At 48.6% G+C, this 19,196-nt stretch overlaps 1 protein-coding gene and 1 pseudogene across 1 annotated transcript in view; both read left to right on the top strand.

The window, feature by feature from the left end:
- Positions 1-3,242: 3,242 nt before the first annotated feature.
- Positions 3,243-19,196, top strand: part of LOC146170729 (carboxypeptidase inhibitor SmCI-like) — a 60,486-nt gene continuing 44,532 nt past the window's right edge. Inside the window, exons 1-2 of the mRNA XM_084586809.1 lie at positions 3,243-3,336; positions 6,466-6,648. Of these exons, the coding sequence (XP_084442935.1) occupies positions 3,297-3,336; positions 6,466-6,648 (223 nt within the window). The 5' untranslated portion in view covers positions 3,243-3,296. The remainder of the gene's footprint in view (positions 3,337-6,465; positions 6,649-19,196) is intronic.
- LOC146170730 (uncharacterized) lies at positions 11,333-13,645 on the top strand (annotated as a pseudogene).

Below are 19,196 nucleotides of genomic sequence, written 5' to 3'. Positions count from 1 at the left end.
TGCATCCGTACATAGATTTATTAACCGCAAAGATTTAATTTCCTTCCGCCGTATTGGAGAAATATACGAATGCGCTCATTGTTTTACTTGAATTGATGCAAAATCATTCTAATACATTTTTATATCGTTTAATTACTCCCTACATACCAGTAGTTCCCGAATGAAAAAAGCTCCTAATCTTTCAAATCTCTGCATTCGATGTCGCATTTCCCTGATTAGTACTTTTCATAAAATTGCAGCCTCAAGCTACCCCTGTTTATTCCTCCAGTGTTCTCTTTATCTCGTATAGATTATCCTCTGAAGATTTTGTGACCCAGAGCAAGATCACGCAGTATATAAATTATTTCGTGTCCCAAACTGCATCGGACTGAAGCCGCCTGCCCTTCTCCATCATGTCCATCCAGGATCCTCACAATATCAAGGATGCTGTTTGCCGTCATCTTTAACTTGTTTTGTGTTTCCTTTTTTTTTTTTTGTTCTCACTTCCTACTTCTCTCCGTAAAGCCTAACCTGCCATGAGAGTAATAAAAATTATGAACACCTAAGCTCCTTATGTGACTATGATGCGATAGCGCAGCCTACCAGACCCCATATGAAGCTCCACTATAACCAATCTGTATGAACGTGTCTATGTGGTCTGTGGGTAACGTGAATGCAACGATCCTGGCAGTATGATTCTAAAATCATCCTCCTATTAGAAAGGAGAGGTTGGAGTTGGCAGCTCCTGACAAACGTATTGTCAGGTGACCATACATTCAGTCAGTGCTCGGCCATGTAGCTACCAGCCACCGCCTGCTAGCGCCATGCTTGCGATTTTTCGCTACAACGCCGCCAGCCGCGGACGCTGGATTTTCGGTGAACTGGACCTATAACGCTATCGGGTTAGAATGAAATGAAATCAAAATCACAGCTCACTCCAGAGGTGTGGCACGTCACTCTTCAGTTCAGTTCAGTTCAGTCGTTCAGTCGTGTCCGACTCTTCGTGACCCTATAGACCATAACACGCCACGCTTTCCGGTCTCCCACTATCTTCCTAACATCACACAACTTCATCTGCAGTGCCTCGATGATGCCATCTAACCATCGCGTTCGCTGCCTACCCCTTCACCCTGAACCTTTCCCAACATCAAATCTTTATCCAGCGACTCCTCTCTTCTCATCAGATGACGAAAGTAGCTGAGCTTTAACTATAGAATTTGACCCTCCAATTAGCAGTCAGGGTTTATGGTCGACAATATCGACTGATCTGCTCTTCTGGCAGTCCAAGGAACCCTCAGAGTTCCTTGGACTCTACTCACCTACAATCTACTACGGGATGAAGACCAATGCGCATATTTACTGTATGCAAGCCGCGCTGATGAACACCAACAATACTGACTGACGAAAAATATAGCAGGCGAAACGAACGTCTTCGCTGATGAATTTGATTAACACTCTCAGAAACACATACATCGCCCAGTGATCATTTTTATACATGACTGCTTAGCATATGGCTCAAAGGTTACGCAATGTTTCAAATATTATCCTGTCTGAACAACGAAACATTTTTCCTGGGTCAAAACAAGCTTAAAGGTACATTGCTTCAACATTTTAAACGTATATTTCTATGTTGCTAGTGCCTTGCTTTTTTATTTCAAAGTTCTAAGCGCAGCGAAAACAGTAGGCACAAATATAAAATGCGGAGATTTCACTCTACTTAAAACGGATTATAACGAGCTGAAGCACCCACCGCGGTAGCTGAACGGCTACGAGTCTGAACTACAGGTGGCTAAATCACCACAAAAGGTACTATTTTCGCCACTGAGAGCAGAGCTCCGGCGCTAAGATATCATTTCCCTACTGAGAGGCTTAATCAGGAAAGGACGAGGTGTGGCCGAGTGAAGCGTTTGAGCTCATTCTTCGACACGGCAAACTTGTGATTTGCAGCCCGGATAGTAGGACAGACATTAAAGCAACGCATCAAGTCACGTGCGTGTGTTGGGTGTTTTGTTGTGTTGTGTGTCGTCCTTGGGGTCACTTTTAGCTACAAAAAACTAGCTTGAATTAAACTTCAACATATTTTGTTCTAGGCACACAGCGGGCGGAAAACCTGGCATCTTCGTTGGACCTGAAAAAGGAAGCCATGCCTGGGCGTTAGGCGGTATGTTTAATAATGCACTACCTACAGTGCTAGGAAAATGATAATTATCATTGACACTTTTGCAGTTGTTCTGGCAGCTGTGGCTCATTTTGAGGAGGTTTTTATTGCGATAGCAATACTGCTCGAGGTTTCGGCCCGTCGCGTCATCCCGGGAAGGGCAAGGTTTGACATTGAACAGCCACAAAGACGAAAATGAAGAAGAGGAACCAGAAGACGAAGAAGACAAAAAAGATGAAGAAGAAGACGAACAGGTAGAAGAGCAACAAGAAGAAGCAGAAGGAAAAGACGAAGAAAAAGACGAAGACAAAGAAGACGAAGAAGAAGAACGCTCGGTCACCGGCAGCTACTGTTTTCGCTCCACACTCGGTTCAGCAACATTGAACCCTTTTCATTTATATGTGGGCTGGTAGCCAGCGCTCTCGCGCAATACTCTTAAAGAATGAGCTTAAGTGTCCGCAATAATGTAGCACCTTACACTAATAGGGCGTGATATGGGAATAATGTAGCAGGCAAAAGAAGCTTCCGCCGTTGCTATCGCAATTAAACCAGGTTGAAACAGAGTTAAAAACAACTAGTTTTTATTCTGATCCATGATAAAATACGTAAGCAAGACGAAATCTTGTCTTACGTTAACTAAACACCGGGATACATGTGTAAAATCACCATCTAGCACCTACATGAAATCACATTGATGTTTTGAAATATATTTCTTATATGGGGCATGACTTTTCCCTGGTGATTAGTGTAGCCGCAGCGCTTGAGCTGTTAGTTATTCACAGAGTTCTCTTGTGTCTGCATCAATGATAGCGAGAAGTGACCCTTTTGGAATATTAGTCAAAACCGATTCGCATCCAAGCCTTTCTGATTTAGAGCCGACATTCTAATAAGAACTGTAAGAGTAATCGTTTTATTTTAATAACTATTAAAATAGTATGTTTAAAAGCTTATGCAGCTGTACGATTTTATACTATATCTAACCATCAACCTAGTTTGGCACTTTGATGAAGTACATTCAACTCTAAGGTCACTGTTAGCGTCACGGCACGGCTATAGGTCACTGCTCTCCTTTCTTTAAAGCTCGGGAGTTTAGTCCAAAGGCTTTTTTACTCAGTGTATAAAAACCTTCAAACACCAAACCTTGCTGATTCAGTAAAACATGTTACTACTTTTGGGCATTTCACTGTTGTACTTCACCGGTAAGTGATATCTCGTAGCGGTGATGTGCTATGAACATTTTACTCTAAAGATGCTTCATTTCTATTTAAAAAAGATCCCATGTTTCATGACTACTTCAAACAGTAATAAAATTAGTACCCTTCAAGTTGTTGCTAGGTAGAATAATGAAACAAACTATATCATCTTATAAAGGTCATTTTCATTCACTCCAGCGCCGTAACACATCATAGGAACCAATGCGGGCAAAAAATGAATTCGGAAAATATATTACCACTGCACTGAATGGCGATCGTCGCCACTCATCGGAGGTTCTATGTCGGTGAAGCTGTCTCTTTCATAAAATAGCAATTGTAGCCATCTGCGTCATTCGTATATTGGCCTTGAGTTTGCAGCGGAACAAAACCTAGGCCCGCTTGCACAAAACAATCTTAAGACTGTCTTAGCTAAGTGCAGACTTAACTGGAGTCTTAAGAATAGGCCACCAGCATGGCCGCTTAAGACTGGAGTCAAGACTGGGATTCAGTCCTGACTTGAATAAGTCGCTTGTATGATTACGACTCTAGTGCTGTCTTGGTTGAGACACAAGGACGCCAGGTGTCTAAGTAGAGAAATTAGGGAAATACAGGGATGCGCTGGCACTGTCCCTGCTGTAAGATGTATACATTCCGACGATTTTGCGTTGTGTAAAATCCGTGCCATTGCTTTTTGCGGCTTAAGATTGTGTTACGAGGAAAAATGCCCCAAGTGGTTGCTGAGGCCGTTCTGGGAAGCCACTCTGGTGAACGTGAACCCGAAGCGTTCGACGTTCGGAACACGAGCCGTCTTAAATAAGCTTGGTCTTTCTAAAGACACCATTTAAGTCTGGACTTAGCTCGGACTTTATCGTGCAAGACGGCCCTGCTTCAAGGGATGTACAGTAAACCACGGTCCATGCGGCCCGACCTGGAGAGTTTCTAAAAAGTTCATGTAGGCGTCTGAAGTTAAGAAGCCATGATTGATGGCCTTGCTGGCCGTCATTCTGAGTAATCGAAAAGTCATAACCTGTTTTGCTTGAGACAGTGCTTACAACAACAATGAAGGAAATCTGGTATAGTTGGGTCGGGACCGCAAAGCATGACGAATACTGTGAAGAAGACGAGGACAAAAGACGATGGCCCTTGACAAGCCCTGTCATGCAACGGACCCATATGAGCGAAATCTTGGGCTTCATTCAGTTAAAGCGGCTAGTCTCAGAAAAAAGCAAGGCCGGTGTTTAGATTATTCTACCTTTGTGATGTGCACAACTAAATAACTAAGCAATAACGAATTCCAAATATGCCTATAGGCGAAGCCCATCTTCAGAGGGTTGGAAGGAAGCAGTGCATAGGGGTACGATACTGTATAGCGAAAACGAATGAACAATAGGGAACCAAGAGGTATTGCATGAAATCCTCCTAGTCGACATGATTCAAAGTACATTATTATCTGCCATTAGGTTGCGCCTTAAATGCAAGTAAAAAATAAAAAGACAAACGCCGCTCATAAAACTCATGTTAACGCAACATTAATATAACAGTTGGAAGCAGCCGACCGTGAAAATCGCGTAGCCAATACGCGTGCTGCTATTTTTCCTCATTTGCGTGTTAATTTTTAATTGCAGTTACATTATCATTTAGGCTACATCACTACGTCGTATATAGTTGAACATAGAAGGGGAGAAATGCGTAAGAGGAATCTGAAAACACAGAACATGAAAACATGCATACAAGGACGCCGACATAATGTTGGCATTTTTTTATGCCACGAATAATGTGAGGGAAGCACAAAATGCTCAATTTACAAAGACAACTTGCTGGCCCTCTTATAGCCCTCCCGCGTGCATTTGCGCGCTCAGTCTTTACACGGTACTTTCCTTTCAGAGTATCAGGGCGCTAATGTGTTTTTCTGATAACCGCTGACAGCCGTGCGCACAGAAATGCAGAAAACACGCATGTGCCTCTGAGAACCACGCAAAGACCTGCTCAAGGGAGTTCCATTCTGGTTAAGTAGAACATATGCTACCAGGTAATTTGCTGTTGCAGATTGCATTAAACAGTATAGCGGGACTATTTGGAGAGAGGTGGCAGCGAATGCAAAGTAGATTACCTCGTTGTATGCATCTTGTTTTTCATCGTCAAGTTGCCGCGCTAAGGTCTTCAAAGCGTCGCTGCCTTCCTGCCGTCTTAGGAAAGTAACCGGAATCTTATCGAGCGCTTTAGCTGTTCATTGACTTAGTGCATAGAGTATTGCGATAAGGAGCCTTCGAGGATCAAAGGAACTCCTTTTACACAAAGACACTCATACAATTTCAAAATGAACTCGTAGGCAGAGATAATAAGGTGATTCGTCTCCTATCTTTTTTGTTACCTCTTTAAGTGTAGTGGAAGCTTATACCCCACGCGTCGCCCCCTAAATGGGTATGCAACTTAATTCTGAGAACTAGGAAAACGAAAAAATATTATGGCAAAAATAGTCAATTTATAATATTCCCGGAGCGCTGATTTCTGCGTCTTGGAGTCAGCGCTTTGAACTTAGGTGCGTCACCGGACCTCTGTGATATGAAACTTCTACCGAGGATCTCTACAGCTACGGTATCCGTGAGACGGTGCTACCTGAGGAAAGAAAGCCTGTAGTTGGACCTTGAATATGACTACCTCAATGGACAGTAGAGTCTGCGAAACTTCTGCGAATGTTTAGGAGAGATCAGTTTATGCTTCTTCTTTCTCCTACTTCTCACTCTTTTTTTCACTATGCCTGATCGCGATTGTCCTGAATAAAAAAAGAAAAAAAAAAACTCGTAAGCGCGTCATCTAAACGCACGCAGCCGCCGGGACACGCGTTTTAGCGCTGAGGCCTCGTTCGACTGCAACACTCAATCCATTCAATGTAACGGCATTACCACGCACCGCACACCATTTAGTTATGCCTCACTGAAAACTTATTAGATAGAATAGTTATTCGGCTTACCATGCCACCTACAAATTGGCCTTAAAGAAGTTACATCTTCACTTTTATAGCTCTCATTTCTTTCTCGCCAGTACAGGTCTAACCAGTGTTAGCATCGCCACCATTCCTTCTCCGCATTCATGCAGAGGTGTTACTCAGAAGTTCCGAACACTTTTCTATTCCAGACCCTGTAGTTGGAGATTGCCAGAAACCAAGGTGGACCAGAAACGGAAGGTGCAGGGCTAATATTGTGCTTTACGGCTTTGATTCCTCTATGGGCCGATGCACTCGGTTTGAAGGATGCTTCAAGAGGGCTGATGGAAAAGATACATTTTCAACCTTCAAGAAGTGCAACGAAACATGCGGAGGTAAGCCGACTGATAACGTTTCACAAGGGCACAGAAACTTCATTATTAGAGACAGATATAGTAAAGAAGAATGTAAGGAAGCAGGTTCTTAAATTTGATTGCAGCCTAAAAAGCAGCTTTGGAGAGTTTGCAGTTGCTTAGAGGAATATGCGTATTGAAGAAGCGCTTTGTAGCAGCTGACGCTTACTAAAGATATTATATATATATATATATATATATATATATATATATATATATATATATATATATATATATATATATATATTGTCACGAAGACAGGGATTTATGGGTACCGGCAACAGGGGCAGATACACACAGTCAAGAGAGAGAGGTTCCCGAGAAACGGTAGCATGAAGACACAAGCTCAAGAGTCCACAGGGGTTAACTAGCCGAAGCGCGCGAGAGTCTCCAACTTCTTTGTCGTTCAAGCGCTACCTCGAACCGTCAGGTGGCAATATATATATTGTAAAGAAGAAGTTCAGATTAGGTGAGCATATCGCCGAGAAAGAGGAAGAGGAAGTGATTTTGCGAACCAGCGGACTGCAAGCTAGGCCACCCTCGCTCCGGTCCTGCTCGCTACCAGTGCCCGTTACCAGTGCCTGGATCCCCGCTTAACACTTGGTGGAGGTGCGGGATTTCTCTTCCATTTCCTCGCCCTGGAGCTCCGAAGCCGTCGAATTCCTACCTCAATGACTGACTCCAGCACTAACACCACCGGCCCCGCTACCTCGGCCCCTTCCATTCCATGCTCCGGGGTGCTTCGCCAGCGGGACCCGCCGGTCTTCAGCGGTACCGACGATCAGGACGTGGAGGACTGGCTTTCGCCGTATGAACACGTAAGCACCCACAATAAGTGGAATGATATCTTGAAGCTTAACAACGTGATATTCTACCTCACACAAGTCGCAAAGTTGTGGTTCACAAATCACGAGGCTGACATTCCAACTTGGGCCTCGTTCAAATCTCGCTTTGTGGATGTCTTTGGTCGCCCTGCGGTCCGCAAGCTTCGCGCCGAACACCGTTTGCGCGAGCAGGTGCAGCAGACAGGCGAAACCCTCACAAGCTACATCGAAGACGTTTTAGATTTGTGCCATCGTGTAAATGCATCGATGACTGAAGCACAGAAGATTCGCCACATCATGATGGGCATCCATGAAGGCGTATTCAACATCCTCATGGCCAAAGAGCCCCGCACTGTAAGTGATGTCACGATGTGTCAAAGCTACGACGAACTTCGTCGCGAACGCATCGTCCCTCGACAACCTGAAGGCACGATCGCGGCTATGTCTGATGGCGCTGTCAGCTCTGCACTTATCCAGGAAATCAAAGACTTCGTACGGGAAGACGTTGCCCGGCAATTATCATTAATTTCAAATGTTCCGCAATCCAGCTCACACCTCGCTTCGAACATACGCCAGGTTATTCAGGAACAAGTTGCCGAAGACTACCATCTCTTCATGCCGTTCCACTCACAGCTCCGCTCATTCATGCCGACGCTGTCCCGACGCCCGGACCCAGTCCACTGTCTTATGCTGAGGTTGCCGCAAGACACTCCCTCCTACGCCTTTTCCATCGTACGGTTCGCCTCAGCGGGCATTTTTCAATCAGCGTCGTGCGCCACCTGTTCTACGCCCTTGGCGCACAGCCGACAATCGGCCGATTTGCTTTGCATGTGGTCTCCCTGGCCATGTTGCACGCCTGTGCCGCCGTCGCCCGGCACCGTACGCTTTCGATCAGAGCCCGGTCAACTACGCGCAGCCACCGTCCCTTCTCCGTGCGCCCCCTCAGCCCTCGTCCCACCTTGACGACTTCTCGCATGACAACCGCTCGACCTATGACAACCGCTCAACCTCTCCGCGCCGTCCCTCTTCGCCGCTGATGCGCCGCCGTTCTACCTCGCCAATGCCGGAAAACCACTAGACGAAGTTCCGCAGGCAAGAACTGCGCTTTCGTCGAACAGTGAAAGTCCTGCTTCACCACCGAACAATTTAATAGAAGTTACCATTGAAAATGTTTGTACTCTTGCGCTTGTAGATACTGGTGCTGCTGTGTCGGTTATTGACGTTAGACTGTGCCGCTTGTTACGAAAAGTTGTTCTGCCGTATTCTGGGGTTTCTTTGCTCACCGCCACTGCTGAGCACATCAAACCACTCGATACCTGCACGGCTCGAGTCATCATTCAGGACGTTCTCTACGTCATCAGTTTTATCGTTCTTCGTGACTGCTCTCATGACATTATTTTAGGGTGGGACTTCTTGTGTCGCAATCGCGCAGTAATTTATTGCGCTTGTGCCGAAGTAGAGCTTTCTCCGCTGTGCACCGCACCGACCACCGTTAACGTTCTTGGGGAAGCCAAATGCCACGTTGCGGATGCTACTGATATCCTGCCTTGATCTTCCGCTATTGTGCCTATAAACTGTGCCTCTCTTCATGGCTGTACAGTGCTCTTCACCCCATCTTCCCTTTCTTCTAAGTGATCGAGGCAAATCTTTCCTATCCGATGTTGTCGAAGCGCTCCTACGCGAATGTCAAACCATCCATCGGACAGCCAGCGCGTACCACCCTCAAACCAACGAACTGACAAAGCGCTTCAATCGCACACTAGGCGACATGATGTCCAAGTACACCGCCTCCGACCACTCCGATTGGGACAAGATTCTCCCATTTATAACCTATGTAGGGTTATGAGGGGGACGGTCTTCCGCCCGGCTCCTACTCCGCAGGTGCAATGTTCTCGCTAGCGACCCGCGGAGGGGAACAAAGGGGACCAAGGACGGGGACGACACATAGTTAATACTCCAATGCTATTTATTGCACTTGCAAATAATACAGAGCATGCCGGCTAGCTATACATCAAGGTTTTCCTTGGAAGGGCAAGGCTACGTAAGAAGGGCTTTTGACTCACCGGCTGGGGAATGGGGGTGCGATTTCGGCGGCGGACCTTTTAACGCGCCGTGAATATGGCGGCCGGGATCTCCCGTGCGCGCCGCATTCTTCGGACGAAGCCATACTACGGCGTTTGCCGCGGGAGGCGGCGAGAGCGTGCGGTATTTACCGGTCGCTTCGCCGTTGGGAACCAGAAGATGGGCGGTCGTGCACGACGGGTCCTCCCGTGTGCGCAGCGTACTCCGTGCCCGCTATCCCCCGGCATTTGCCAGGAGAGGCGGCGGGAGACGACCGCTCTCGCTGCCGGCTGGATCCAGAAGCTCTCCCTCGTCTTCTCGCAGGAACCCGCGTAGACGTCTTGGTGGCGCACCATCGCTGGTCTCCTTCCCCCAAGGGGAGGTATTTACCTCCTCTCCCAGCCGGCGCTGCCATGAAGCTCGTTGGGGTGGTGGTGGTCGGTCGCGACGAAGGGGAAGGAAACTGGTTTTCCACACCTACGCCTACAACACCGCCGTTCAAGCAACTACCGGATTCTCGCCATTTTTTCTGCTGTACGGGCATGAACCTTCGTCTCCACTCGACACCATTCTTCCCTACCGTCCTGATATCTCAGAGTATACATCGCTTTCAGCAGCTGCCAGGCACACTGAAGAATGTCGCAAACTGGCTCGCTCACTCACTTCGGACGAGCAAGCCCAGACACAAGCGCACAGCGACAGCAGCCACTCTGTCCACCAATTTTCTCCCGGTGCTCACGTGTGGCTCTGGGTCCCATCGACACCACCCGGTCTGACCAGCAAGTTTATTTCCAAGTACCACGGACCCTATCTAGTGCTCGAACAGACATCTCCCGTCAATTACCTAGTTGAACCGCTAGCCGCTTCCACCGACCTTCGCCGCCGTGGGCGTGAGATTGTTCACGTCGACCGTTTGAAGCCTTACTACGATCCCGCATTCCTTTCGTCTCGTTGAGTCGCCAGGATGGCTCCTCTTTTCTGCGGGGGCTGGATTGTAAAGAAGAAGTTCAGATTAGGTGAGCATATCGCCGAGAAAGAGGAAGAGGAAGTGATTTTGCGAACCAGCTGACTGCAAGCTAGGCCACCCTCGCTCCGGTCCTGCTCGCTACCAGTGCCTGGATCCCCGCTTAACACTATATATATATATATATATATATATATATATATATATATATATATATATATATATATATATATATATATATATATATATATATACTGGGCTTCGGCTCCGGTCTCAGAGCCAAACGCCGCTCCTCTAGCTGGCCGGGTGGCTCCAATGCACAACAAGAACACTGAGGACCAAAGGGTTAACCGTGTAACGGAGAGGTTCTCCGTCGGCCTTCTCCGGCCGCGCGCGCGGTCAGCTGCAAGCAGAGTTTACTTTCGTCCGTTGGCGTGTCCACCCTCTTACTCGTCCAGTCTGCACTCGCTCCTCCGTGCACGCACACGCACACTCACTGACTCACTCACTGCCGTCTACTCCCCTCAATAAACCCGCCACAACCCGCGCGCGCCGCTCAACGCCACCTAGAGGAAATTCTTCCAGGCCGGGGAGCTCCCGGCGCCACATGACCATACGTCATCGTTTAGGAGCCATCGTCTTTGGCGTGGCGGCGGCTGCAGTGGCATGTTTGGACGCGCACGTGGTAGCTTAAAAACGTGGTCGTTTGCGCGAATCTTTGTTTCTGTGCGTAAACCGACAACGGCGACTGACATCGGTGTTTATCGCGTGTTGTGTGTGCCCAACAGGACTGTGCAGAATTAGAACCAACTGCGAAATGCCTGGGAAGCGTTGCGTGCCGCTGTACAATGGCAATTACAAAACAGGCCTCAAAGTGCACGTCTTCTCGTTTCCTAAATCCGAAGAAGCAAGAAAAGCCTAGATACGTGCAATTCCACGCGAAAGCCTGGTTGTGTCTGTAAGCTTCAGGGTGAGACATTTTTGCTGCTTATTTTTTTCCCGGCAAGTTGCTTGTACCCTAGGGGTTGCAAGCTTTGCTTACAACTCCTTTGTTGCACGTAAAGGATAAATACGTCACTCATAACTCGCGATGTCAAGTAGCCGTACTTATTAGGAAATATTTATTTTGTTTAGGTCTCCGAACGTCACTTTAAAGCAGAAGACATCGTTCGAGAAGCAAGCTATATTGACCATGCCACCTGCCGCACAGTGACCGCGTTGCTCTCACATTTGGGGTTTCGACCTGAGGCCGTACCGACGGTATTCCCCGATTGCCCAAGCTACCTGTCCAGAGAAGGAACTGTACGAGAGGACCCATAGAGCAAGCGAATGCGCTTAGACGCCGCTGCCCTTGAGAAAGCGCTTGCGGAGTCAATTATCACTGCCCAGAACGAGGACGAAGCGGACAAGTTTTGCGATTTGAAAGCTTTGGCAAACTTCGTTCGAGGCAAGCAGCTGACATTTTGGCATGTCATTGAGTGCAATGAACACGTCATTTTGGCTCACATTTGTAAACGATGAGGCTCCTTGGATTACATACTGTGTTGTTATAAAAAACAACCTAACTCTGACAGTAAATGGCGTAAACGCACCAGTGAAGCGGCTCGGGTCCAAAGTTATAGTTCCGTGGGCGGTCGACAGCAAACGACGGCTGCTGGACTGGCTTGAGGGAATCGAGAATTTTGTGAGTTCAAGTTCTGAAAGCTCAGACATGGACATCTGCGAGACTGTCACTTCTCTTCTGAGCGAAATATCCGCAGCGCAAGGAAACAACTCCCCGACCACTGAACTGCTTACCGAGCAAGTGCAGCTAATATCAACAAAAAAAGAACGACGGTGATACTCTGCAGACTTCATGGTTTACTGCTGCATACTTTTTACAATATCGCCTCATGCATACAAGTACATGCGAAGTCACGGGAGCATCATCATGCCACACCCAAGGACCATTTAATTAATATGTTCATCACTCGGTGTTAACCCCCAATTAGAGCAGCAAGACGGCCCATTCCTTTGCTACATGGCCAAGAAGATATCCGAGTTGAGTGAGCCGCAACTCTACGTGACTTTAATGGTAGATGAAATTCACCTAAAGCCCTTTTTTGACTACAAAGGAGGCAACATTGCTGGCATAGCGTTGAACAAAGCAGAAGCCGCTAACAGTGCATTTGTATTTATGGTGCACAGCCTCATGTGCAAGTTTAAGGAGGTAGCACACATTGTATCCGTGCACAAGGCTAATGGGAAATTTCTCCGCAAGGTTCTCGGAGACGTCATTCGCGGCTTGGAAAAAATTAGTTACAAAGTCATGTGCGTTGTAACGGACAACAACGCTGTAAATCGAAGCGCGCTGATGCCTTTAAAGTACTCTGTGACAATGACCCCCCAAGCCGCACCAAAAAAAAATCCACTGGCAAATGATTTCATGTTTCCGCACCCATCAGATCCCCACCGGCCATTGTTCTTTGTCATTGACCCAGTGCACTTACTGAAGTGCGTGCGCAACAACTGGTAAAATCAAAACGACCAGTGTTTCTGGTTCCCTGAGTTTGAACCAAGATCAATGGGGAAGCGGCGCATGCATTATACGTTTTTCAAGACCATCAAAGACGCATATAATTTAGAGAGTGAGCAGTTACTCCGGTACGGCTACACTCTGTCCAGGAAAGCTGTTTCTCCAACAGACATTGAGAAGCAAAATGGTAAACTTGCTTTGCAGGTATTCAGTGATTCCGAACCGAACGCAATTCGAGTGATTTGAGCCAAGCACGACCTAAAACACAACGAAGAAACCGCCAGTTTCATAGATATAATAGTAAAATGGTGGAAATTTGTCAACGTCAAAACTCCTTTCAAAGGACTGGGACTAAGAGATGAATATCTAAAACCCGTCTACCCTTCTCCATTCCACTCAAGGTTTTGCTTTTTGAGCGATTTCTTATATTGGTTACAGGAATGGAAGGAAAGGAGGGCGGGCGCCTGTAAGTTGCCTGATGATGCTTTGATCCAGACGACTCAGGCATTTATTGAGATTGCAAGATACTGCTTTGAGGAGCTGAAGATGTCATTCGTGCTTCTTAGGAAGTTCCAGACCGACCTTCTAGAAGACCGCTTTGGATGTTACCGATGACTGGCTGGTGCGCAATATCATTTGTCTGTAAGGCAAATCTATGAATGTGAGAACAAGTTGCGACTACAGACCACACTTCCATAAATGAGCGTGGTATCTTCAATCGACAACGAGAAAAATCAAAATTGGGAAGAGCTTCAAATGCAAGCAGCCATGCCAAGCGGAAAATTCAACATTGTTGTGGCCGAACAGGCGCTGACAAAACTTAAGCATGTCATTCCAATCACTGCATATGTGGCTGGTTACTCGGTGCACATCGCTCTGAAGAGGTTGAAATGCGACGAATGCAAAGAGCTTTTGACAATTGACAAGGCTGTTGCAGTTTCGCCTGACAATCACATGTACAGTCTTGTTAAAGAAATTGACAGGGGACGGCTGGTTTACCCAGCAATGTCAGTTGTGAATGCTGTGGCTCACAATTACGTTGTGGTGGAAGAGTTGTCCAAGCGAGCAGAATTTCTAAAGGTCCAAAACCAGCGCCAAGTGGCTACAGAACTCACACTCCAACTGCTCAGCGATGAGGAGCCTTCAGACTTCGACGTCTGTGAACAGGGACACACAAGTGAGATAGTGCTGAAATATGTGTTGTGGTGCAGCACAAGCATTCTCCTCAAACATTTCTGTCGACGCTTCAATGAGAAGGTGTCTGACCCGGACAACAAGAGTAAGAAGCGGAAGTGGCAAACTTTGACAAATAAACGAGTAAAATGCCGATGCGTGTAGAAAACACATGGCTCTCTGCTGTGTTTTAATACCTGAATTTAGACGGAATACTGCACGCGTAGCCGAAGAAAAAAAGTCAGCTGAGCGCTCTCATACGGATTGTGCTGAAGCGCTCCCTTCACATGCGCCGGACGGCGGCCCCGTCCGGCCTACGTCACGCAGGCAGCCCCCCGGCCATGGATGCCCCCGGCCTTGAGCCAGTCTAGGTGGCGTTGCGCTGCCACGGGAGTTGACAAGAGAGGGAGCATGAGAGGGAGGAAGAAGGCAGGCCACGTGATCTGGAGAGAAGTCGCGCGCTTCCCCCTCGCTACTGCGGCGTAGCCAGGAGGGGATGTGCAATAGAGAGTCCTGTGATGTGTGCCTTCCCACACCTCTTCTAAATCAATCGAGGCGTCCGCCTGGATGTGCAAGCGTGCGTCGCTTCGACCCTTTGGTGCCATTGGTCTGGCTCCTCGGACGTTCCCTGCCGCTGGACACTAGTGTGCGCCCCGGAGAGACAGGATCTGGGGCCACGGTCGTTGCTGTCCGGCCAATGCGCGAAGTTTGAAGGCTGGAATCGTGGTGCGCCGCTCGCATCAGGCACCGTCGACGCTTTGGAATTGTCAACCAGGGCAGGAGGCAAGGCTCGTTCATCTTCTCCAGCCAGGGTTGAACCGGCGTGTTTGAGACTGGGAATGCCCAAATGTTGGCGTGAGAGGTCAGATTGCGTTGGAATCTCCTCGTCCTCTGATTCGTGAGTTAATTTGTTCGAGCTCAAATGCGAGCTGCTCCAAGAAAGAGCTCGAATTCGAGCTATTCCAGGGACCACTGTATGCCTACGCAGCCACTGGGCTGGTAGACTACACATCACCTTCGCTGCTCCCCGCAGCCTGAATGCAGACAGCGTGGCCCGTGCGGCTGGAGTGCCGGCATCATACAAGGCCAGTCGGCGCGCTTGGTCCGACAGAACGGGCTCAGCACTGGCTTCGCGTACAGGAACATTGCCGGCTTGTGTATCGACAGGCGCCTGATAACTTCACACGAGACCTATAGTGTTTTTGCGGGGTCATTCGGCGACTTCGCCTACCTTACGCACTGTAATATCGCGGAAATGACTATCTTTGCTTGCATCCGCTCGAGCGCGAACTCGGGCGTCTGGCGTTCCTACATCAACAGCTCGGATTCGAACCGCGTTTGGGGACAGCATGTGCGCTCTAACGCATGCGGCCTCAAGAATTTCGCTGGCTGCGGGTGTTTAGCGTTGGCGATAGAGACTTCACTCGGCATTGCCCGCCTCTGCGCTCTCCTGAAGGAGGGGCGGTTCTGTTTCTACGGCATCTTCCCACTGGAAATACTGCTTCAACTCTCCCCCGTGAATGAGTCCGCTTATTCGGCAAGACTTCGAGTCTTCAGTCGGTAAACCAGCCGCGAATGTTTCTCTGCAACAACAAAAGTCCCGGTCCATCGGGGCGCAAGCCTGGCCGCGAATGCCGCGGATGCATCGCATGAAAACGGGATTTTTACCTCGGAATCATGTTTCTCACTGGAACTAAAGGTCCCTGTGCGCTTGGTCGTAGCTCGCCTTCTGGCTGGCCCTGGCCTTCTCACGGCGGTGGCTTGCTTCCCTAATGGCACTGGCCAAACGCTCACGCAATCGCTGTGCGTAGTCGTCGACATTGGTCTCGACTTTGCGGAAATCGTCTTACCTCTGGGTAAGGATTGTGTCCGTTGGCGTGCTCAGCTCTCTGCCAACATGAGAAAAGCCGACGTGAAGCCGGTCGAGCGATTTATACTCGTGCGCAGAGCGAAGGATATGACGTCCAAGTACACATCCCAACCATTGTGCGACCGCGCATATGCACCCAGGACCGGCTTGATGTCCCAATTTCGGCGCTCGCTCACATTGGACTGGGGATGGTAGCATGTGGTTTTCTGCTAACGTATACCCATTGCCGCACTCGTATCCCGAAACACATTGGACGTGAAATGCGTGGCGTTATCGGCTATCAGTCGCTGGGGAAAGCCAAAACGACAAAACACTTCCGACAGCTTTCCCAGCATCTCCAGGGCAGTAGCTTTCCGTAGCGGGTAAAGTTCTGTGAAAGCGCTGATATGGCACTTACCGACGAGCGCGTATTAGTACCCCTTGTTGCTGTGCGGCAGCGGCCCCATTAAATCGCAAGCTAGGATCTCCTATGGTTTCGTGCTTATAATGGGCTGGAGTAAGCCAGGTGGATTTCCACATCGAGGCTTTCTCTCTTGGCAGATGTGGCATGTTCGTACGTGTCGAAATATGTCAGTCTTCATTCCGCAGGCCGTGTAGCAAATAGGCAAAGCTTCCGCCATGTCTTCAGAGTGCTCCCGTAACCATCGGCGTCGTGATAGTGCCTCATATCAGCACGGAGAAGTTTTCGAGGAATAACGACTTTAATGCCCTCATTGGAGGCTTCTTTGTCTGGTACGTATTTTAGCAATTCACTGTCCAGCTGGAAGTTCTCCAACTCAGTCGTAGCGATACCAACTACACTAAAGATAGCGCCAACTACGCTACCAGTGGCTTCATGGAGCAATTTTCCCTGAGTTATCTGAGCATCCGTCTCTTTGGTAAGACATTTGATAAACTCCCTACAGTAGAGCCTTCCTACTGAGCCCTGAGCACCTCTTTTCTGCTGAACGTAACTTCGAAGGGGATCACTGCTCCCATAAAGCCCACGCGCTTTGACGGGGCACTCCCCGCTGCGCGCTCCCCTCACAGAGCGAGAGACAGGGGCCCTTCCGTCTCCTCCTCGTCTTCGCCTGCCGATTGGGTGTCAGTGGTGACCACAGAGCATCCGCGACTGCATTGGCAGTCCCTTTTCAGTAGCACACTTCGAACTCGAAACGTTGTAGTGTTAGGGCCCACCGGGAAGCTATGCCCGCGTATGCGTTTCAGCTAGGTTAAGGTCATGTGGTTGGTCTCGACCGTGAACCTTGTTCCTTTTACGTACATTTCGAACCGTCGCAGTGCGTAGATAATCGCCAAGCATTCTTTTTACGTCGCTCAATAATCGCATTCTGCCGGCGAAAGCGCGCGGCTCGAAAACAACACTAGTCGCAGCTGATCCCCATCCTTCTGGAGGATACAGCGCCCACTCTGATATCACAGGCATCGGCATAGATAACTAATGGCTTGTTTAGGTCAGGTTGTTTCAGAGCTGCTGTCTCAGCGATGGCATCCGAGAGCTGGTGAAAGCTCCTTTCCTGCTCATCTCCCCATTTCTAAGGGGTAGAGATTCTTAGCAATCGTGCCAAGGGCGCTTGCAGTCGCACACAGTTTGCAATGAATTGTCGGTGGTATCCACCAGACCGAGATATTGGCAAACAGCACTGACATCTGTAGGCGTAGGAAACTCCAGGAGAGCCCGAAGTTTCTCTGAATCGGGAGACACTTTCCCCTTTCAACTTGATATCCAAGTAAGCTCACCTCTGAGCCTGGTATATCTGTGCCTTTGCGTGATTGAGTGTCAGGCCAGCGGACCTGAGCTTTCTCAGAACGTCTATGAGGTGCTCAAGGTGCTCCTCGAATGTGTGGTAATAGACGATCACATCTTACATGTAGGCGAGGGCGTGATGCGTGATGTCATCCGGCGTCGCCGAGTACGCGGTTCATCAACCTCTGGAATGTGCTCGGAGATACGGGGAAACCAAAGAGCGCTCTCTTGAAGTGAAAAAATACTATGTGACATAAAAACGCGTTCTGTACTCATCGCCTGGTCGCTTTTCGACCTGCAAGCAACACCTGGCTTGCGTAAAGTATCGAAAATAACAAGGAAGGAAAATGTAAGCGAGAGCCGGTGATATATATATATATATATATATATATTGTAGTGTGGTAATCTTCATCGTTATAGCCACTGACATGCGTCGCGTGCTGCCGCTCTCAAGGACGAAGAAGTTGATTGCTGCCTTGCTCATTCGCCTCGCCTGACGCTCCGCTGCGAGTTTCTTCTGAGCGGCTCGATTACCGTCGCTTAACAAAATTACGCGCAAAGATGTCTATCCTCTGCCGCGAATCGACGACGCCTTGGACTGTTTACAGGGAGCCGAGTATTTCTCCTCTTTGGATTTGCGCTCTGGCTACTGGCAGGTACCGATGGCTGATGATGACCGCTCGAAAACTGCCTTTATAACACCGGATGGCTTATACGAGTTCAACGTTATGCCCTTTGGCCTCTGCAATGCCCAGCTACTTTCGAGCGCCTGATGGACACTGTTCTTCGTGGACTCAAGTGGCAGACCTGTCTTTTGTTACCTGGATGACATCGTAGTTTTTTCTACCGATTTTTCTTCTCACCTTCTCCACCTAAAGCGCGTCTTCACGTGTCTCGCCGACGCTGGGCTTCAGTTGAATTGGAAGAAGGGCCACTTTGCCGCTCGAAAACTCACAATTTTAGGACATGTAGTCTCTAAGGACGGCATTCTTCCCGACCCCACCAAACTTCGCGCAGTTGCAGAGTTTTCGAAGCCAACCTCCCTGAAGCAGCTCCGGAGCTTTATCGGCCTCTGCTCCTACTTTCGACGTTTCATCTTGAACTTCGCCTCTATCATCGCTCCTCTGACCCAGCTCCTTGCCGGCAGCTCTGACCTTTCCGCCTGGACTCCAGCCTGCGATAAAGCCTTCGACACTTTACGCCGCCTTTTGGTTTCGCCTCCCATTCTACGCCACTTTGATCCGCCTGCGCCTACGGAGATCCACACTGACGCCAGCGGTATTTGGCTTGGTGCCGTCCTTACCCAACGTAAGCGTGGTTACAGCGAGTATGTTGTGGCATACGCCAGCCGAACATTGACGAAGGCAGAATCTAATTAT

This window comes from Amblyomma maculatum, unplaced genomic scaffold, assembly GCF_055883805.1.
Source record: "Amblyomma maculatum isolate TAMU_Amacu unplaced genomic scaffold, ASM5588380v1 scaffold_61, whole genome shotgun sequence".
Taxonomy (NCBI): Eukaryota; Metazoa; Arthropoda; class Arachnida; order Ixodida; family Ixodidae; genus Amblyomma; species Amblyomma maculatum.
The sequence above is the reverse complement of the archived record's forward strand: the minus strand, read 5'-3'. Positions and strand labels throughout refer to the sequence as shown.